The sequence below is a fragment of the Lasioglossum baleicum genome, chromosome 14, assembly GCF_051020765.1.
Source record: "Lasioglossum baleicum chromosome 14, iyLasBale1, whole genome shotgun sequence".
Classification (NCBI taxonomy): domain Eukaryota; kingdom Metazoa; phylum Arthropoda; class Insecta; order Hymenoptera; family Halictidae; genus Lasioglossum; species Lasioglossum baleicum.
The window spans coordinates 10,822,541-10,845,753 of NC_134942.1; the positions used below are offsets into that span (position 1 = coordinate 10,822,541).

The 23,213-nt window shown below is 40.5% G+C and overlaps 1 protein-coding gene across 1 annotated transcript; it reads right to left on the reverse strand.

Annotated features, from left to right (window-relative positions):
* Window positions 1-204: 204 nt before the first annotated feature.
* Window positions 205-23,143, reverse strand: LOC143215575 (pyrokinin-1 receptor). The gene is made up of 3 exons (XM_076437819.1): window positions 19,072-23,143; window positions 3,621-3,844; window positions 205-2,921 (listed from the first exon to the last, which is right to left on the reverse strand). The coding sequence occupies exons 1-3, from the start codon at window positions 19,898-19,900 to the stop codon at window positions 2,328-2,330; spliced, it is 1,647 nt and encodes a 548-aa protein (XP_076293934.1). The 5' UTR covers window positions 19,901-23,143; the 3' UTR covers window positions 205-2,327.
* Window positions 23,144-23,213: the final 70 nt, after the last annotated feature.

Genomic DNA, 23,213 nt, shown 5'->3' on the forward strand with positions numbered 1-23,213 from the left:
TAAACTTTGTGCATATGCGAACTGCCAGTGAAATCTGTTCTATCATATACCGGTCACATAAAATCGATATCCTGCAATTGGCACACTGCCATCGATCTCTGTCAACGTTAATTACGAACGCCAAATATCCTCGATTTATCTTACCAGATTGAGATATACGATTCCAGTGGCGGCTAGGGTGGCGAGAATAAACAGCTCGGCAGCTTTGTTCATAATTATCAAAAATATTATTACTGAAAATACATCGACTTACAAACAACACAAACGGAGGAGCGCACGCTGGTGCTAAGCAGGCAGGTATCTACTTTCGAAATAACAACGATAATGTACAGTTCTAACGGTCACACAATAAATAGTATCACATTCTGAAGATCCGGTTGCCATTTCGAACCATCCGCGGAAGATCTCGTTACATTCGAAACTAAAATATTATAACAACGACATATCTACGACTTCGGTAATATTGGCACCAATCCATTGTCACTTCTCTTATACTGGGTGTCTGCATCCAATTAACGCCGTACAATCATCTCCCAATCTATACATCTCTCGAAAGAGTATCTCGAATACAATGAAACAAAACTTCAGATTTATTTGTGTGATCACTAGACTGCGGATCTTTATGCATTTATAAAGAAACTAGCGTTTGCCCGCGGCTTCGCTCGCACAGAAAACCGTTTAATGCCCTCGGAAATTGATATTGTTTCTCCATATAAAACCTTTTAACCCCCCATTCACTCCTATAGAGTTTTAATTTTATGTCATGCCGCAATCTTAGATTTCAAAACTCCTTTTCACCCCCTTAGGGGATCAATTTTTTAAAATGCCGAAATAGGTGTTTGATTAATTATATCAAAGAGCATTAAGACCAAGTATGAAGTAAATCCGACCACGAACAAAATATTCCCCATACAAACGTTGCAACCCCTTACACTCCCTTAGGGGTTCAATTTTTTAAAATGCCGAAATAGGTGTTTAATTAATTATATCAAAGAGCATTAAGACCAAGTACGAAGTAAATCCGACCACGAACAAAATATTCCTCATACAAACGTTGCAACTCCTTTTCACCCCCTTGGGGGTTGAATTTCGAAATATCCTTTCTTATACCTTGTATAGATCATAAAGGAAACCTCTGTGCAAAATTTCAGCTTTCTAGGTCCAAGGGTTTAGCCTGGGCGTTGATAGGTGAGTGAGTCAGGTCAGGACTTCGTTTTTATATATTAGATAGATTAACTGAATGAAATATAAAACAGTGAAGAATATTGTTACGTAGTTCTCCACTTAAAAAGACTGTTAAGAGGTGAAATTTTTTTATTTTTATTTAACTACTGGTTCTCACAATCGCCGCACAATATTTTTGTTTTGCATAAAGGTCCGCACTCTAGTGATCACTTTCAAGATTTCAAAGTGATTTTAATCTTGCACGTAATTTATATCACGTTCCGTGACGAATTCGTGAAAAACTAAGTTACGCTGTTGATCGCTTCTTCGAATAATGTTTGAGAGATGATCGCGTGGTTGAATTAGCACGTGGCACGCTGTATATACAGCTATCGATGTTAGCAACGTATAGAGGCGTATAGTATGTACAGTTATTCTTTACAATGACTCTGTTTTTCCACCGATTATGTATTATCGACGGATCACCAGGGATACCGTTGATATCCGTCGAAGTAACCGTGTCTAAAGGAACGATCGGGATCACGATCCAATTTTTGCTCGTGAAAAATACGTTTAGTAAGGATCAGTCTTCTCGATGCTTGAAGCAGCCCGGGGCTAAGCCGCCGAATCACTCCGACAGAACTTTCAGAGTAAACTACAGCTCGTGATTCCTCGTCATTCGTCCGGATTAACGAGTTCCGCGGCTGACGTCGCTCCACCGCGGAAAAACGCTCGAAAGTTTTCGACGACATCGAGCAGTCATCCTGACACGACGGACTGGCTTTAAACTGTCAAACACTATGTACGTTCTCATCCGCAAACTACGATTTCTCTAATATTTTCGCTTCATCGTTTAGTCGCTTGACTTTCTGAACGACGTCTTTTATTTTGTCACCCTATACTCGCTACAAAACAAACACCAATCCTCTTCAAACTTCCTCATACTCAACCAGCGAACATCATCGAACGCCAACGGATCGCAGATCATTCATTCAAACTCCGAACACACCAGGACTTATGATACAAAAACGAAACAGAGATCTATGTCCATCACCATACTGAAAACATCGATCGTCCATCTATCCTTCATCTCACACAGCCGAGAACCTGTGTCCAATCCTCTCGATTAATCTGGAATAAACTATGCCCATCGTCCTCGCGCTTCAAACGGGTCTCTGCTCGTTCTCTTCATTCGCGTTCCACATAGTCATCGAAAACTCCTCTTTGCGGAGCTCGGTGTTCTCCAGGATACGATTTTCCGGGACAGCATAGGTGGTCCTTCCGGCCAGCTTCAAGGATTTTAAACCAGGAAACCACTTTAACAAACGCCACCATTTCTTCCCGGATCCGTCCACGTTCGAGACCTTCACAGCGTACTTCGCTGGTGTTTGCCTCTTAGGTCCGCCGTTTCTCTGAAACCTCAACGATCCGTCGATTCGACGCTCCTCTTTTTCTAGGACCTCAAGATCTCTGGCATCCCGAGTCCTGTTTTTAGCTTCGAAGTCGTCGCAAATGCTCTGGGAGTCCATCGCGACGCGTTCGATTAAAGATGTTGTCTGTTTAGGGCTGTCTTCTTTTACAGAGTTGCCTGAATACTCGGTGCTTTCGTGGATCACTGTACCCGTCCCAGCTGTACCCACCGTCCTGGAACCATAAGCGCCCAGTGCTCGCTGCTGAGATCTGGAGAGGCTTGAATAGGACCTCTGTTCGGTGCGCATTGCTAGACCTGGGATCCTGCAACTCCTTGATAGTGTTTCCTGTGAACAGAAAGCGACGAGAGGTTAGGATGATTGTAGGTGTGATTCGATTTTTTAACCCTCAGTGGTTAGGACTAGGGCTGTAACTTTTCCGAAGCTTCGAACACTTCGAAGTTTCGAAGCTTTGAAGTCTTCCAAGTGCTCGAAATTTCAGTCTTCTAATCGTATGAAGTTGTAACTGATGAGTACCATACCATGTCACGATTTTTTATAAATGAAAATATTAACTGTCAGTCACCGGTGACTGACAATGAACTTTCAGTTTTGATTTTCCGTAATTAAATTAAATTTAAAAGAGTGCATTCTATTAATAAATTTCGGGATCATATCACGAATGTACTTAAAAAGTAATACTTTGCAAACAAAATTTTAATGAGTTTTATTAAATTCGGTGAAATCGGATATCGCGGACTAAATGAAAAGAAAGGGAAGACAGGCTTGGAGCTTGACAAAACTCACGTATTCAGTAGGACTGTAACTTTCCTTCGAAGGTCGAAGATTTCGAAGCAGTTTCTGAAATCGAAGCTTCGAAATCTTCGACCTTCGAAGGAAAGTTACAGCCCTAGTTAGGACCTCGATGTGGCTATCGGATTCTAATATGATTAGTTTTCATCTGAAGCTTCGAACAATCATTTTCTTCTCTTTTCTCCCAGGATAGGTTTTTGGTTCTAGGTATTGCTTAATGGTAACGTGACTCACCATGAAAGCCGCGCGAAATTTGTTCGACATGATGTTGTACAGGATCGGGTTAATCGTCGTGGACATATAATAAAGAACACCGGACGTGTAGGTCATCAAAAGGTAGAGGAACGCCATGCCCTTGCTGTTCGACGTTATGTGATCCGGCTCGGTCCCATAAACAGCGATCAACCGCTGCACGTGAAACGGTGCCCAGCAGATGAAAAATGCTATGACAACCGCAACTGCAACAGATTTCGTACACAACTTAATAAAAACCGATCGATTTGATCAGCCCGCCAACATTTCATCCAGACTATTTGTCCTATTAGTTTCTCCTTTCATTCGTGGTATCATCGAGAAACTAACGATTCAATTTTCCCGGCGTGGAGGGTGTTCCGAGCAGCAGTCGAGACAAGGGATAACGAGACGAAATACGCTATCGTAAATTCGTCGGTTGCCCTCATCATCTCTGCGAATTGTCAGCCGACGAAATTAAGACGGCTCTGCTCGAAAACGGTCTCATAAAGAACGCGTTATCGCAGCGTCGATCGACAGTGATCGACCTCCAGAACGTCTCCCGATAAACTACAATTATAGACTTTCATTCGCGTCGATTATTAATCGCGCCTCCCACGGAGGGTAAATATCCTCGGACAAGAAGACGTTATGGGTTTTCTCTATTCAATTTCATTAATCGACCCTCCAAATTTCTGTGGCAAACTCTAATCGAAAGTCGTCGAATTGAGAAGTTGTTTCAAAGATTACATACTAGGACGAAACACACCACCTTTGTTTTCCTCCAATGGAATAGCGCTTGGCATGTTGTATGATTCAAAACCGAGTCCAGAACGTTATCAAGTTTCAATATCCGAAGCGGAACGTTTATGCTCGACAAACATAGCTATTCAGTGTAGAATTTGATCGAACCGTAGCGCCGCGAAAAATATTATTCAACGATTTAAAATTGTGTTACAGCCATTGGTTCTCCACGAAGTAGAAACGAACATGTACAGACGCGTCAGCAATTTCCACGCGTTCCACTAAACGTAACGAATCGACGGGACGCGTCGCCTCAAAATTGCGATACGATACTCATACTTCCACGTTCCCCATTCCCGGAACCGTTTATTTATCACCCCGACACAGCCGAATTGGAAGCCATTCGTCCGAAAAACGCCCCCACCTCGTAACTTCTTCAAATCCCGTGGTAATTTGTACAAAGTAAGGGCGGAAGTTCTCGTTTCTCAATTTCAACGGAAGTTTACAGAAATGTACAATCATTTTTCAACGACGTAGCGGCTCTCGGCTCCGCGTTTGCGAGGGATTAAAGCGATAAAACAGTAAGAAAAAAGGAGACAACAGCTGTTCGGATAAGCGTTTCCGCTAAAGTGACACCATTCTGGTTCGTAAAAAATATGCAGAGGAGGGAATTGATATGCTGCTTCGGTAGAGAGGGGCTGTTATTCCATTTACGCGTTATGTATGATTATGTTTTCCTTGAATTATTCATTTTTCGACTTTGGGCTCGACTGCTGGCCCCAATGCCTCGCATTATTCGTTCCAGAGGCTTCCGATGTATTTGGAAATTTAATGTAGGCTTCGCCGGGGCTGTTTGCAATTTACAGGTTGATCCAGACTGCGGAGTTTATGCATTTATGACAAAAAAATGAGTACGTGAAATTCAAAACGATAAACAGATTAAAAGAGTTGAACAATGTCGATGTACTATTTTGATCATATAAAAATTATTAATGAGAAAAATAAATTGTTACTCAGCTTCCATAGATCGTAATTGATGTATAAAAATTTTATTTTGCATACAAATTCGCAGTCTAGGTTGGTCGAACTTTCTAAAAATTAATTTCATTGAACACCGAGTTCTTTGGAACATTTGTACGAATTTGTAATTTATTGTAATAACCAGGAGTTACCTGCACCCTCAAAGAAACACGTCGTTCTTAAAATACGTTTCCAAACAGTGAATAAAATTATCGGTAGTTAGTATTGAATGTTATCGATTTGAAAATAGCGCTGCAGCAATTGACACTGCGCCAGGAAAACCCCGCGGTATTGAACCTGGAAAACATTCGAGGCGTTCGCTGCAAACATAATTTATCCGACCGCTCTCCCGAGGGAAAATCGTTTCCGCAGATCCATGAATTTATCAAGCCGACGTCGAACGTTCCTGCGGAATGTACACGAGTCACGTACAGCATTTTGCAAACAAGTCATCCGTCTTTGCTGCTGGCTCGAGGAAGAAACTGTGTCTGGGTTTCGGCAATCTTAGCTCGTTAGCACACCGCTCGACTTTTGCCTAACTTCCGCGCTGCTTTTCCGCCGCGCCGACTCCGGAAAAGTTTTCCCGAGAGTAAATATGATCTGCACGTTCCGAAACTTCGATTTACTATGCGGCCCGACGTTTTCGGAAGTTTAACTGTTTCCTGTGCTATCGATACATCGGGAAAGAGGATTTCGTCAGCGGTACGAGACCTGAACTGGTAATTACTCGGATCGAGAAATAGGACGTTGCCCGCTCCATGTTTTATTAGATTTACAAAAATTACTATAAACATACCAATCAACTTCTGACGTCTGAAATTGACTCTGAAAGCTGGACTAGGTTCGAAATTAGGTCCCCAATATCGGAAACATTAGCAAACACAGTGCGGTTTGATATTACGTCCGATATCTGCCGGTGTAATATCTTCTAGATGATCAAGCATGCTATACGATCGTACGGTCATTATTGATCTACGTTCTGTTTGAGCGAATTTGATCAGAATATTTGATTCGATACCGAGACACGTTGAAAGATACACGAACAAAAAGCAAGTCTAGGAAGTCCAGTTTTTACAGCCGCACCATTTGCACCGGAACTCGATAATGCAAATGCACCGGAAGGAAAAAACCGGCCAGTGAAATGTTGCGTTTACGCAACGTCAAATTCTAATGCGTTAATTGTCCACGAAGTGCTCCGTTGAAATATGCATACGTAAATACCGTAGTCTTGCAAATTAATCTCGAATAAAAACGACGAAAGATCATGGACGGCGCATTCATTTCCTCCTTTTATCCTAATGGCGATCGACTGCCGTGAATGTTAACGAGCGGGACAACTAATAACAAGTTTTTTTTAACAACCGAACGGTTTCTCCTTTGAAGCTTCGAGTTGTGAATTTGAATTTAGATCGCGGCGATCTACAGGAAAAAAAAATTGATCTGAATTTTTACTCCCCGTGAATCATTTCGACGTGAAAAACATTGTTCTGTCTATCGCGATTCTTGTAACGAACGCCATCGTCGCCGGCATTGTATCACTATCGTTAACAGGCTCCCGTTGACCTCGATCTACCATTTTCGTCATTTCTATCGATCCTTCTGTCTATTCGATATCCTTTGGACCGCAATGCTCGTCGATAAAACATCACCCAAAAGGAAAAACATAATAACATCTAATAACGAATATTTATTCATCAGTCGATGAGCGCACGACGAAGACCCGACGAGATTTTTTATTAGTTTATATTCTTTGCATATTGCATGTGGCATCATTTGTGTTGGACTTGTAAACACTGTCTAATTACAGCGAGAAAAAATTCCGGTCGGTGAAAAGTCATTTATCATCTTCTTTGGGATGAATAAACGGTCTGGAACAAGCTATGTACATATTGCAATCTTTAATTGTGGGACAGCAATTTGTATATTTTAAGGCGGGGAGTCCAGATACATATAAACAAGTTAATTACGACCAGAGTAACCTATATAAGAATGATAAAGTTAATTAAACTAAAAACAACTATAATTAATTACATCGAAAAATGTCAACGGATTAAATGCGACGGATAAAACGCGAATAAAAGAGAGATGGGTTATAGAGAGGTTCTTTTATCAGCGCACACATGGTCGCAATTTCGAGCGTGCAGGATCAAAGGCTTATCGTAGGTAGTTAATAATCGCTTCGAGGTCGAAGAATAATTTGTGCGCTTTTGCGCGGCTTAACTTCTCATAAATTGCATGTGGAATTTCGCGTCTCCTTCGGCCTTGGCAACTTGCTTACTTGTTCCGCCACCGTTGCATCCGTAAACAATGGAACCTCCCTGTTCCGCCATTCGTTACGACGCTATACATCATGAAATATCTAGCTCGCACCACCACTTCCGCGACGCGATAACCAATGATGTCCCTTCCTCGGCTTCCACGTTTTTACGCTAGTAATTATACTCTCAATCGACTCGTTAACGCGAAAGTAGTTTGCTTAAACATTTATAATCCGTTCAGCGGAATTCCAAGAGCGACTGGTTTCCCTCGACCACTTTTGGCGGACCGGAAAAGTTCTCGAGGTGAACCGCCGCCATCTTTTAAATCTTAAATTATACTTTTTAGTATTTATATGGGGTAAACTGTACTATTGCTGGCACTGCACTAGTTATTGGCACTTTTGATATAAACGGCAAATATTAAGAATTCCTGGTATAAAAAATCATTTTATATTGCTTCTTATTTATATTTCAAAGCTACGTTGTAAGTTTTCATAACAGAGTTCCACATATGACTGTTAACAACGCTGGAGGACAATCAGTAAGACCAATGGATGAGCACAGTGCAGTGTAAATAGTGTTTCGTTAAAATTTTCGTTACGAGTAAGCATACTTTATCGCTGTATAACTTAATTTCGGACTGTATTACAGACGTAATAAGTGCGTATATGATTAATCATAAATCAAATAACCTATTTAACGTTTACTTCTTACTGTTTATCAGACATGACGTCAAATTTTCAGGTGCCAACGAATGGTTAATTTATTTGTATGGAAGTTTAATTAAATTGGCACCTATGCCAATTACTAGATATACAGTTTTGGATTTTTTTTGAATATTCGAAAGATTAATGCTTTGAATCATTAAAACAAATTAGAAATATGACTTTAATTCGTTGGAAGAAGTCTTATTATCAATTCTTGGCACTGCCAATCATTGTACATTGAAGGGGCCAATCACTATAGGATAATAAGGTACCAATCATTGCAATGGACATCAGAGAGTCAATCGTTGTACTATTTATTTACCTACTTGTGCAAATCACTCATATTCTTATAAGTGACGAGAATTTTGTAGTCATTGTTTGAAGCTGTTAGCATTTTTAATTTGCTTTATCTGTTTGTGTATTTAAAAAAGGTTGCAGTAGAAAGAAAGAAGCCAAAGATCGTATTCGAAATGATTGTTCCACCATGTACATCATATAAAGATCTTAAATAAAGAAAAATAAATTATTTCAAATTTACACAAGAGGAAGATTCACCACAAAAGGAAGAGTTGAATTGGATGACTCATGTGAACCTTAACATATTTTTCTGTTTTTTCTTCGAGCATTATCTTCGTCTCTTAAGTTATTTCTACATATTAAGCTGATGATATTAGTTCAGACGTAAATTATACATTTTGTAGAATTTAAACCTACATGCAGTACAAACTATTTCCATTATTTATCTTTATTTTTAGTTAATAATTATTATTTAATAATTTCTACTCAGTTCTTCAGTGCCAATGACTGTACTATTTGTCTTACGATTGTTATTCAATGAATATATTTTATAATAAAATATTTATGACTCTAAAAACTGTTCGATTTTGTAGAGAAATGTCTATTAGCTTATAATAATAGCAAGTTAAGCTCGTTTAAACATTACAACAAAAGATAAAAAGATTTTTACTGAGATTGTGGCTTAAGGTGCCAATCATTGTACAGTTTACCCTATTCGTTTCGATGAAAATAAGAAAGATAAGAACGCAATGAAATTGCTGAAGGCTTTATGAACTTTTGATGAAGCGTAGGTGGGAATAAAGAGTAGCTTAAATCCATATCTTAAGATAATGATTGCTCCCGGAGATATGGCGGCTGTCTGTCCAGATGGAGACTCGGATATTGGAAAAAAGCGAAGAATGAAATTACTGTTTCAGGTCGGACAGGACAGAATCTCCTACTGAACCTTTTATCTTCGATATTGATTTTCGCTATTGGAGACATTGTCGTTCAATTACTATGATGATTCTCCAGAAAACTGCTTCGGGATGAGGTTCAAAGTTCTATTTAACAATCCGCAATATTTACAAATTATGTAAAGTGTCTCAAGCTAAAATAATTTCAACGGGGAGCTGAAAGATCGAAACATTTGCATAGAGCTGATACAATATTTGTTAATAAAATCTATTAAAATCTTCCCCGATCGTTTTCGTACATAAGCAGCAGCCGTCACAGTCACCGTGGTTTCCGACCGTAGTAGCTGAAGTATTAACCCAGACCTTCTTAATTGAATCTTGATTGCCGAAATCGGATTTCCTCAAGCCATGACTCGGAATGCTGATGAAGTGGAACCCCACGATCAAAAATTATCCAGCTCGGCTGATTGAACGACAGCTGGTCCATTAAAGAGGTGTCGGGTCTTGAGATATCGATGTAACCGTACACCCTAAATGATTATGGTAAACTGTAAAGCAGCGCGCATCATTTGCCCGTTCGCGAACGAGCCTCGTTAACCTTGGTAATTAAACATGCTTGTACAAGCTCGTCGTTCGAATTTCACGAGACACGTTTGTGCCTCTGATCGTAGCGCTCGATCACAGTCGCATGTAGCATCTATGGCGCATCAGCGTCGGATGATTAGGCTCGTCTAGATCCTACACTGTCCTATAATTTTCGGCTTGATGGGATGTAATTGACTAGAGACAGTTCATTCATTCCAGCCATAGTGCGTAGGGTTAACGAATATAAATCTAGTGTATAATACTCGAGGCGTAGATTGGCAGCTAAACCACTGGCACACATAAACGCAGTGACGTAGAATTAGGCGTGTCACAGACTTAAACGGAACGTCTACTGCGTCTGACTCTGATCAAGATAAATTATAGCCTGTAAGATTTAGTATGGATTACGCGCACATCAAATTTCTGATAGTTATGAGGAATTGGTATCAAACCGGGTTTCCAGCTCAAATACAGGGTGTCCCAAAATTCGTGAAAATCCCGAAAGGGGGTGATTCCTGAGACCATTTCAAGCGACATTTTCCTTTGCAAAAATGTTATCCGCGGCTTTGTTTAGGAGTTATTAACGAAAAACACGGACCAATCAGAGCGCGACCTAGACGCGAGTTGCCACAGTCGGACAGGCGCGCAAACTGTCTATTGGCCGACTGTGGCAACTCGCGTCTAGGTCGCGCTCTGATTGGTCCGTGTTTTTCGTTAATAACTCCTAAACAAAGCCGCGGATAACATTTTTGCAGAGGAAAATGTCGCTTGAAATGGTCTCGGGAACCACCCCCTTTCGGGATTTTCACGAATTTTGGGACACCCTGTATAGTGCAAGTGTAGTTCTAATTGTAAGTTCCATTTATGCAAACTGTGGCGATCTGGCTTGAACTTAGAGTTCGAATATTCGTGTTGCATTTGTAAATGAAGCGTTCACAAATGTTTTCGAAAGTCTTTTCTATCGAACAATTTCACGGTGATGTTTTGTATTTGTCCGAGCGGAAGTGGTCCAGATCACTTCTAAATCAGTTTGCACTCGCAGCTTACTTTCGACTTATTAATACCCCGAGTGTGCGTAATTGTATGTGTGCGCAGCTACTCCAAATAGTATGTTTACAAACTCGGAATTTCACTTGCAAAAGAAATTCACAAATTAGGATTGCTATGTAGCATCAAAACAGAAGTTCTATCTTGCTTGTTGACAACACGTATACTACGCATTGTTTTACGTACGACGCGACTTGTTACGCTATCAACGTGATGTAAAAGTCGATTTAATATTCATCACGGTCTTTTCGCTGCAGGGAGCACCGTCATTCTTTATTTGGCACGACTGCATCTATATTTTCCCCCAGATAGCAAAGCGTGACACCAACCTCAATATTTTCTCCATGAAAACGCAACATTTCATTCCGTTTTTATTCCGCAGGAAGCAAAGTGACACCGGTGAGTTCCACTGCTGTGGAATGCCGATTACAATACTGTGCATATAATACGCAAAAATTCAATTCCCGAATACCAGAGGTACGAACCACAAAATTTTTTATCTGCAACCGTTGCTTTAACAATTGCTGTGAAAATTTTACCGTGGATCTTGATGAATCTAATTTTCATAAGGTATCTGTCGCGTTCAATATTATTATTTTAGTGTCACGCCGGTGCTCGTTGGAGTAGCACAACTTTTAATCATTGCATGGATTTCAATCTCATTCATTTGTGTCATAAATGGATGAAATTTGCAACGTAACCATGATGGTGTTATGAAATCAGGAACGTAAATGGGTCAAACACGGTGGCAGAGTTACATATGCAGTACAAGCTTCAGCAATGTACGCGTTGACAAAGGTTTTACAGTAACCATTCGTAATAATGAATTTTTCAGCAGCGATTTTCATTAGTAAGTTTCCCTCGGAAATTGTAAATAGACTATTAACATTCTTTTGGACGTGGCGCAGGCATTGAAAACATTTTACATTGTATGTAAAACTTCTTTGTTGGTTTAATGGGCTAAGGCGACTATAAAATCGCATAAAATCTGACAGAGCTGTGCACATAAATTCGTATGGGAATATTCCGGAAATTCCAGACCTACGACAACATTCGACGCTCGATTGAAATCGCAACGGAGCAGCGCGGCGTGTACTCGGTGGTCGAATGTCGCTCAGCCATAAGCTATGAAGTCATTCCGGAAGTTGGTGAAAATAATACGAATTTATGTATCGCGAGCTGTCGATATCGCATATGACGCGCACATGGGTCAACGGTGTGTGTTTGCGAATTCGATTACGATTTCCATCCTGGCCGGCTAGACTGAATAGGGAACGACGACGATGAGGACCGTGGCGTCGGACAAATGTAATCAAATACGAATAACATTCGCTTGCGCGGTTATTACTGCGAATTTGTCGATTGCTACAGTAAGGAGCATAACTGATTCCACACACTTTAAATCAGAACAACTTGTTTATGAATTGACCAAACGACTTCAAATGTAAAACTAGAAGAATTAGTTAATGATGTGTAAAAATTATGTTGAAAAAATGCATTTGGAAGGAATTATGAAAAACAATAGTAAAAATTGATTTTTACAACTTTTTTAGCTGGACCAATCAAAAATTCAAAAGATATATATCTGGTCAACCGGTATAAATTATATACTCTCTGAAAATTTCATTGAAATTAGTTACACAATTGGTTTGCGAATTATAAACGATCAAAATTGGTAAAAGTTGCAATTTTTCCAGATTTTCGGCCTTTTTACCACTTTTGATCGTTTATAATTCGTAAACCAATTAACCAATTTCGATGAAATTGTCAGAGCGTATATAATTTATACCAGTTGACAAAACACATTTGTTAAATTTTCGTAATTGGGCCAGCTAAAAAAGTTGTAAAAATCAATTTTTAGTATTGTTTTTCACAATTCCGACCAAATGCATTATTTCAAAACTTATTTATTAGACGTCATTTACTAAACTAATTCTACTAGCCTTACAGAGAAATTGAAGTCGTTTGGTCCATTCATATAAAAGTTATTCTGATTTAAAGTGTGTGAAATGAGTTATGCTCCTTACTGTACATTACTGACTGCGCGCGCTGTAAACGATCGAACTTTATTCGCCAGCACGTTACACCTAAATAGAAGGTGAGTTAGTGCAAATTAGAGGAGGCTTTCTACTGTACAAGCAAAATGAAACAAAAATACATATTAAACTATGCTCTTGAATTATTAATAGACTGCAGATCTTTATGCAAAATAAAAAGACAACCAAACCAAATTGAAAGTTATTTCTTCCCTCCTTTATTTCTTCTTTTTCAACAACTTTGAATTTCGTCTAATTCAATTTTGCTATAAATGCATAAATATCCTTACTCTACTTATTAAATCATTTAACAATTCGTACAATGAGATGTACTGCTAATCAACTCTGCATTAGTACGAGTGCTTTTTCTGACTATATATCATTTTTTCTAGCACCTTTCTTGTAAAGAATATTCATGACACGCTCGAAGGAAATATATTTTATCGTAATGTGGTTAATTGAGACTGCTCATAAGCACGCTCTGCAAAAAGCACATCTGAATACATGGTTTAAACATAATTTACCAAGCTATTACTGTAAACCAGAATGTATTCTGAACGTTGAATCCAGATCGAGTCATATATGTAATTATTCAATTATAATTATCATATCCCTCTCCCGGTTTATCCAACAATTGTGGTTTCTACGGAAGATTTCGACGAAATTAGTGATAATGTGGGAAGAAAAGCGATTCCGACCCCTCGAATAAATAATAAAACGATTTATCACAACTCAGAAATCCTCCCCACATAAATCACACGACAGGTGAGCACAACCTCGGACCAAGACAACACGAAATGGCTGTCAATGGGAATGAAATAGTGAAAGAAATTTCGAGCAAGTGATCGTTCAAAATGGAGGTGATTGCATGCGCCTATAACATGAGGTTGCATAACGAGCGCACCTGCTACGCGATATGTCCGAGTTAATTAACAAACAATCTGCTGAAGTAAGAAAGCTTCAAACCTGAACTTGTACAATGTATACTTGTTATAGAAATTATAGCAGAAAACCATGATTATATTATCGATCACTATTATTGCTTCATAATTGTCGTCGTTAATCACGCGATCGATCTTCCCGTAGAAGTTCCAGCGCCTCGCGTGCATTACCAAAGGTCGCCAGGCTAATTATAATATGTATAGCGAATGCATATAATCACTACCTCCGACTGCGCACAATATGACGGGTTGTCTGTTAATTTCCTTTTTTCCGTAGGTCGAGCGTCGCTGGCAAAATTGTTCGACATTCGTGTAACACCGGCCTCGCGATCATCCGCTTAACATAATCGCTTGAAAAATCTGCGCGCGCTTATGGAAAAACATTGCAACAAAAACTAGATGCATCCGACGCGATACGAACGTTCCCACCGACTCACGTTGAGTCAAGTTAACAAAACGAACGTTCGGCGTAGTTTTCCACGTGCACGGAAGAATCGAATCGAATCGAATCGATACAAAAATGCATCCGCTGTTGCAATATTTTCATTCTAGTCGAGCCGGGAGCAAATGAATTTTTTGCCGGCTCTTAATCGTCCGGGAGAACACTTTTGTCGGGTGATTTGCAAAAATCGACGGTATTAGAAACTGTAGCAAGAACTTCGACGACTTCCGCGCGATTTCAGGCTGTATTGTGAAACTGTATCAGATTAATGCTCGTATGTGAATGTTATCGAGGAAGAACGGAATGATCGATTTTTGTTCGTGTACTTTTTTCAGCAAACATGCGCTGCACTTATCTCGCTATTAACATACTTATACCGACATCGACATAAACACGAATTTGATATATGAGTCATTGTGTGTAATAGACAGTGCTATAAATGGTACTGCAATTACGTTACTAGGCTGACTTTTTTGTACTGTTCGAAGAGAGGAAACATTTAAAAATACGCAGAAATGTTCAACTTCAGAACCGTCCCTACATTTTAGTGAAAATAGCGAAAGAGGTTCGTGCATTTTCTCAGAAAAAAATTCAGAAGATAATTCTGTGCAATTAAATTGAAAAAATTGTCCACTGTTGCGACAAAAAGTATCGAACAAGAACAGCATGCAACTGACCCAAGTCAATCATGCAGTCAGGTCGTTCTGAACATGATGAAACAAAATTTGAATAAATTTTCCACATGAATATGAAGCATGCAAATTGCAGCTGCAGATTTATTAATCGTCCCGATACGGTGAGATTTTATAAATCGTTATGCCTGAATTGACCTATTGAAATGCAGTTTAATCATTCGTGCGAAACGCAGTTTTCGAACGGAGATTAAAAATCGTCGCGATGAAGAGTGCAGGCTAGCTAGCATCAATGATGCACTATCAAACTGTCAATACGCTACGATTGACCGATTTATAGTGGAACGTGTAATAGAAACTATCGCGCGCGATAATCGAAAATGATCTCGGTTCAAGAACAAGCCGCGTCCTACTTCGAGAGGAAAAATCCGTGCATCTGTCGGCATACAGTCATTGGAATAATTATGAGCGAGCTGCGAGTGTTCCGAAGGTTAATAAAGTGGTATTACGTATTCGTGTGGGGCAACCCGCGACCTATTGTCTACTGTCCAAATTATTCACGGAACGGCGTGTTCATCAATCTTCAATCAAGCTGCCGTTGGTGTTTACCGGAACATGTAAATCTTCTAGAAATAAAATTTCAAAGCGATCCGCGATCCATGGCAGCCTCGGAATAGGAGAATAATAATACTCGGTATTCTCCATATTCTTCCATTGTCATTTAGGAATGTTCCTCGTACTCTCATTGAATAAAGTATTTCCACGAAGTAATAAAATTATTCCGGTATTCTGCGATGTTCCGTCTTCGATTAAGGATAATTCTATCAAAAGTTTTACGATTTATTATCGAAAACGTTACGGCGCGGTACAGCAGAATCTCCAAAACAGATCCATCACAAACGAAGGAAGTAGCGTCTCGTTCCCACGCAATGCGAATTGTATGTTTTTAATTAGCTCGCCACGTGCCCCAACGGGCGTTACAACGATTCGCTGCGATCTTCGCGCTAGTTTCAAATTAATTGGAAAGTTTTCTTCAGACGAGAAACTGCGAACATTGCCTTGCGATTAATTGCCGCCGCCTTCGAATAAGAACTGTTCGACGGGGGCAAGGAAATTTCCTTCGCCGAACAGTCGTGTACTGTTTTTCTGAGAAGAATCCCTGGAAATTGCTCATTTAACTTATTAGTTAGAAATATTTTAGAAATAGGGTAACTGCACCAGTGAATAAACGGGCACCAGTGAATTAACGCTTTTGTATATTTCAACAAATTTTAAGCCGCACGGCATACTAGCGATAATGACTCTTGGGCCAATGGAATATATGACTCTTTTTCGTAGCTGTATTCCTATTGGTTTATATTGGTCAATTGACCATTAGTTTCTAAGATGGCCTATTTTCACCAAGTGCGTTGAGTGTGTGCAACAGAGCTAAAACTAGTTAGGTATGTATATACACGACCTTTTCTTTTACACATGAGTTTTTATACTTTTCTTTTACGCATGAGATAAAAGTTACTAACAACATAGATGTACGAGGGTTTAAATATTGAATACATAAATCACAAAAATAGCTATAAAATGAATATTTCGTTAAAAATTCGTTGTGTCTATTCACTGGTCCACGATATTACTCATAGCCCAGTAAATGAACAGAGTGTTCATGAAGTGACAACAATGGTAGAATGTGAAAAAGGAAAGGTATGGAAATGGCCAGAGATTCCAGATACGGGTTTGATACAAGAGACAGGATGTTTTAAAGAGTTAAATAAATAGGAGAATATTGTTTAGTAATTTTGTTCATTCATTGGACCATCATTGTTCAATTACTTGAATGTAGTGTTCATTGACTGGTATTTTTTATATTTTTTATTTAACGTTTAATAAAGAAAAATAATAATAATTTCATTTTATTTGTGTTCATTTATTTTTGACAAATGAAGTATAGGGAGCCATTTGGCATATATGAGATTCCTTTAATTCACATATTTTCTTTTTAAATAAAATATCTTCCTGAACAATTTCTTAAATGTTCAAATGTTCATTCACTGGTGCAGTTACCCTATTTGTTTGTGAAATACAAGGAAAATTCCTTTGTTTTGAGGTTCAGGATTACGTTCGACCACTGACACAAATTCCGTTCACGACGGGACGCCAATCTGGAGCCGCGAACGTGTTCGGCGCGAGTCCGTTTGGATTTGTTTACCAAATAAGTGTCAGCGAAAGGATGCTATCATCCACGGTCCAGTGGACGATGATGCAACATGATGTGTATTCGATGATCTATGTGTGTCGCGTGTCTTGTCGCGTGGAAGTAAATGCTGCTGCTGTGAGATGATGACCAAAGCGTGAAATAATTGTAACAGGAATTATGATGAATTGACGATGCGCCACTGAGAATTTGCGTGGGATTGTTCAAGGCCTAACGAAACCTTTGAAATGAAACGCCAACTGGGATGTAATCCTACAAATGAAATCAGATATCAATGAACTACGTCAAAACAGACAAAAATACTTCAAGTACTTTCTCGTATTTTCTTTGTTGGTAAAATTGAGGTTCAACCAACGAGGGACATGATACTTTGATCCGGAGGCGTACATTGCAGGCAATCTAGGGAACCTACATAAATGAATAACATCAAGAGAAGACAATCTCCTGGAAATAGCTATCTGAAATCTGAATGACGTTGACTCGCGCGAAGGAGCAGGTCAGTGAAAATTTGTGTAGTTCAAAGGGGAAAATAATTCAAGGGTGGCTCGAGATCTCCCAAAAGCGTTCCATAGGTCTCAGAATGAATACCCCGGTCCGTTTAAATGGAAATGAACGTGTCTGTATAGTAGGATTATGGTATACTCACCGCTAAATCGGATTGTTATAACTTTTCATGACTCGGCGCTTCCGAAGGAAGAGCATCGCTGAGATTTTACCGATTTCCTCCCGGAATAATTCAAAGGGCTTCAAATAAATTGATCGTTGAATATCCAGGACCAATGGAAGTCGCATCGTCATTCCTTTCTTATAAATAACAGACTCGAGTTCGATTATTGTAATTTTCGCTATCGTAACACACACGAGAGAGCCAACGAGAGAGAAATGTTTTCCTACATATTTAACTCGGTACTTCGTCGAACACCACCAAGTAGCAATTGTTGATTTTAATTAAACTTCGCATACGTGTATTCGAGAATAATTTATTCAATATTTTCTCAATATGCTTTGTTAACACTAGGTTTACGGGACCCGTCAAAATGACGGATTCCAATATTCTTAATTTCCAATTACTAGGATTGTAAAGATGCTTCCGTGAGGAATTATTTACCAAATTTATTTCTTTCGGTATATGTATAATATATATATAGAATATTAGAATCCGTCATTTTGACGGGTCCCGTAAACCTAGTGTTAAATAAATAACACATATTTCCACATATTACCATATAAATAGTGGTAAATAATTCCTCACGGAAGCTATTATATACTATTATATACTATTATATATTACTATTGATAAAATAGCCAAAAATTTGGATAGATACATTCTATGTATTAATAGTTATGTTTAGACAGCGGAGTTTATGCATTTATAACAAAAATGAGTAGGTGTAATTTGAGACAGTAAAAAACATTTTACGAATTTAAGAACACTCTGTTCTAATATTTTCAACTTATTAAACATGTTAAGAAGGAAAATATAGTTTTATTTCACTTCGATTTGTTGTAAATCAGGTAGAAAATATTTATTTTGCATAAAGATCCGCTGTCTAGTTATGTTTATAAAATAATGTGAAACAGTTTATTCCTAGAGCTCTCCGTAAGCCTAGTGTTGACACCGCAGAAAGCTCGCTACTCACCAAGCATCTTCAGCACCCTCCTGGACGACCTGCCAGGTTTATTCCTGCAGCTGCCACCCTCTCCGCTGCCATGACTTCTCTTCATCATATTCGACTTCCTGAGCTTGAGCCCAATGAGAATATACAGCACGGTAATCAGACTCATGGGTACGATGAAGAACAAAAACGTGGACATCTCGAACGAATGTTGCATGATGACTCTCTTCATAGTACAGCTAACGATAGTAGGGTCCTGATCAAGCTGCACAACCCCGAACTGCAGAGCCATAGGCAGAGCGAAGCACAGAGCTACTAGCCATATGACAAGTATCAATTTAACCGCCCTAGTCAGCTTGGACATAGTGTGCGCTAAGAAAGGGTGGCATATAGCCACGTATCTTTCGACGGTGAATGCGGTGATGGTCAACACCGAAGCATTAGCAGAAGTCTCTCCCGCCAGGCCTCTTAAAACACAGAATCCTTCGCCGAAGATATAGGGATACTTGCACCAGACCATGTAGATCTCCGGAGGCAGTCCAGAGACCAGCAGCAACAGGTCTGACACGGCCAAGCTGAACAGGTAGTAGTTGGTCGCGGTGTGCATCAACTTGTTGCGTGCGATCACAATGCACGTGCTGATGTTGCCGATAGTCCCAGTCACGAAGATCGCCACATAGATCAGGATCACCGGGACCACTATGTACAGAGGGTCTCTTCTGGGCTGGTTGTTCAGCTGAACACCTCTCGAGGAATCGTTATCCTGTGTATCGTTGTACCACCAGCCGAGATCCTGCAGGTAGTCCTGGATCACGGGGTACCCGCTGCTAGAGGACGTCGCTGCCCCGTCCATCTCTCCTGATCATTCCACGTGGCTGCTAGACCCCATCAGTGGACGTCCTTCTTCGAAACATCCATCTTCGTCACCATAAATCGATCTTCTTGTCCACTAACTTCTCCAATTGGTTACATCATTGACAACTGGTCCGATGGACAGCTGTAGAAATCGTTTAGGGGATCCGTCAGGATTTGCTCACTCTTCAAAGCGGATTGGAGGGGGAGGGTTAATATTGAAGGTGACGACCGTGAAACCGGGAATTGCGAAACGGTGAACCGGCACCGACGCCGCGCGATTCTCGACTGCCGGCGAAACCGACGCGGACGACGCGACGCCGGTCACCGGCGCTTCTGCGCACCTGAAAGCACCGGCAGTATCCTCCAGCAAGGCGTCCCTACAATGTCGACCTCTTTGTTGATGCTGGATTCTTGAACCGCGTTTGACCGGCCATCGTGTCTCGACGAAATTCAATTACTCGGGAATTATTGCATAACGAACATGTCCAGCCGAGGTCCAGCCTTTGTCTCGCAGGTCATTGACCCACGGTTCGAAACAGATTCTTGCCTCGCAGCTGCGAATCGTCAGATTACACGCTCGAACGCAATCATAAGTTAAATAGAACTGGTTCACGAGGATTGACGGTCTATTTTCATTTTCCGCCGACTGTATTGATCAAATTCGATCGCGCCCAGTAATCCAACAGATTAAACATTGCCCTGTGATGTCTCGATCTTGAAGCGAATCCTCCCGAGAGTCGAAGGATTAGAGAAATCGTTAAACCAGTAATCAAACGCAGCCAGACACGGAACCGGCTAGCTTTCAAATTACAGTGCTCGCGTATCCTATGTTCCGCTCGATTCTGAACATAAAGCGAATGATCAAGATGAACAATGGAACAATCCGTCGAGTCGCAAATCACTCGATTGTTCACACCTGTAAACATAAATTGGTTGCAACTCTAGATTACATTTTAAATGATTCTTTTCAGAGAATCGCCGTTCCACATTCACGGTTCACCGTTCGTCCCAATGACCCTGTACACGCGAACGGTATCCAGAAAAGAATCCCAACCCCCTTTTCACCTCGGCTCATTTCCCGAAAATGAAAATAGCAAACCCCTCTAACCCTCCATCCCCAATTCGGTACTTTCATCTTCCTAGCGAAGAAGAAGAGGAGGAAGCTTTCTGCAAGCTCCTGTTCAGAAGTGTCGAATTCAGTCCGCGTCGTTTCACATCTCGATGACAATGCAACTTCTCGGAAACTCCGGTCGCAGTTCCTCCTATCGTTCCCTTTGCCGAATCATTTGCCAACGTGTTCCTGCGTTCAAACAACCCGGCTACGCGACGGTACACTTTTCGACTCGCTGGCTAGCCTAACCCTTCCGGCTCTGGGGCCTCTGAAAAATAAATGATCAGATTGTGTGGATGCCGGTATTATCGTGGAATTTATAATTTCTAACGAGGAATGTTTAATGTTTACTTAGTCTGGACGGTCTGTTGGATATTTTCACTCTTCCTTTCGGCCGATGCCAAGTCGATCAATTTTGGCGTTGTTTCATAAAGTAGCGGAGGGGCCGGCAACTTCCGCGATATAAAAGGGGATCCTCCGGATGATGTTTCGATAAGTTTTTTGAGGGGACGATGACACGTCGCAACCAAGTATCCCGGCTTTCTTAGACTTTCTTGTTTATGCTCGGCGAGAGACGATGGACCTAGTGGAAGAAGTTTTTTGCCGGTCGAACAAACAGAAAAGCCTTCTCCTGCTGGAATATATTCGATTAATATACCCGGTGATCGGCAAAGTTGCTGCTTGAATTGTACGATGGCCGGAATTTTTTTACAGTTCGGTTGCACACGCCCCTAATTGATCTGGTTTTCTCGAGGCTGAGATATTCATCGGTCGTTCGAGGACGTTCAATTACGGTTTTCGAGGTACCGATGAATGTAAACGACCGCTTTTTCGACAGAAACCGGATGTACGTTTAATTGGGCCTTCGTGAATGCATCCGCGACCACATTCCTTATGAGATGCGCTCCATGTTCGACTTCTGGTTTCAACTTACCAGGGGAAAAATTCCGGTTGGCCGTGAATTGCAATCGCTCGTTGTTATTCCGTGCTGTGGCCGGACTGGTTCGCCATAACTCCGACCAATAAATGTCTCCACATAATTATTCGGTTCCTATAAGCTGCTCGAAATTAACAGCAGATCTTATTGGACCGTCCCGTCGCATCGTTTCGTTTGTAATAAGGCAAATGAATATGTTTGTGTTTCGATTGTTCAATTTGTGCAGCACTCAACATGTTAATCAACGTCTCAAATGTATTTTCATTCGAGGACAAAACGACTATTTAGGATTTCGTTGAATATTGCTGGTTCCGAGAAGGAAAGAGTGCCGCAGCTTTCATACCGATTCAATCAATTTATTTAGAAATTGAACGTAGAAGCAGGAAAATGTCGGGGTTGCGGTCGTGTTCTATCGAGAGGATTAACATGGAGACGCTCCTCGGAATTGCTTGCGATCCAGAAAACTGCAGATGAAATGAATTTGATTAATTTCGAATAGCGAGACCTAGTTTCTTCTTCATCTGCGCGATGGAGTATTATAGTGATTAGCGGCGGTATTCGGTACAGAAGTGGTACCATTAAATAAAAGAATAAATTGACAATGACGAACCGAAAGAAAGTAAAGAAAAGAAAATGGGGTAACAAACATTCGCATTGAACATTATTCAACGAAGCTTTAATCCTGGCAAATTGCCGGTCCAATTGTACCAATTTCCAACCATCATCGTTACCATGAATCTGTTCGCTTTCGCTTTAATGGCGTCCGAGTCTCCGCCAACGCTGGAAACTACGGTCGTCGTCGCTCGTGCAAAATTTTGCAAAATGTCGAACAATTCAAGGAGTTTTTTTTTGCCTTGGAAACTTTTATTCCCCTCCGTGGACGATCAGTATGCAGAGCGACCGCGTCTGCGCGCACAAAACTGCCGCGAAATGATCAAATTTATGCGGGCGAGCTCCGCCGCGCCGCGCCGGGCCAAACTTCGACCCATAAAACGGTACGTTACGATCCTCGGAGTCACCTTAAACTTGATTTAGATCGATCTTCAGGATGGGGATATCGGTTTCGAGATTTTCCGTGCCTGGAAATACTCCCCCATATTCTCTTTATAACCTGCTAACCGGCGGAGACGAATTATCTTGTCACTTTGTACGCCATTATGGCGCTCGCGCATTTTTCATTTTATTAGCCACATTTATTATCCTAGAATCTGTGAATTCGAGTATTAGATCGTTAAGTATGAAACTTGACAAACAAAACAAAAA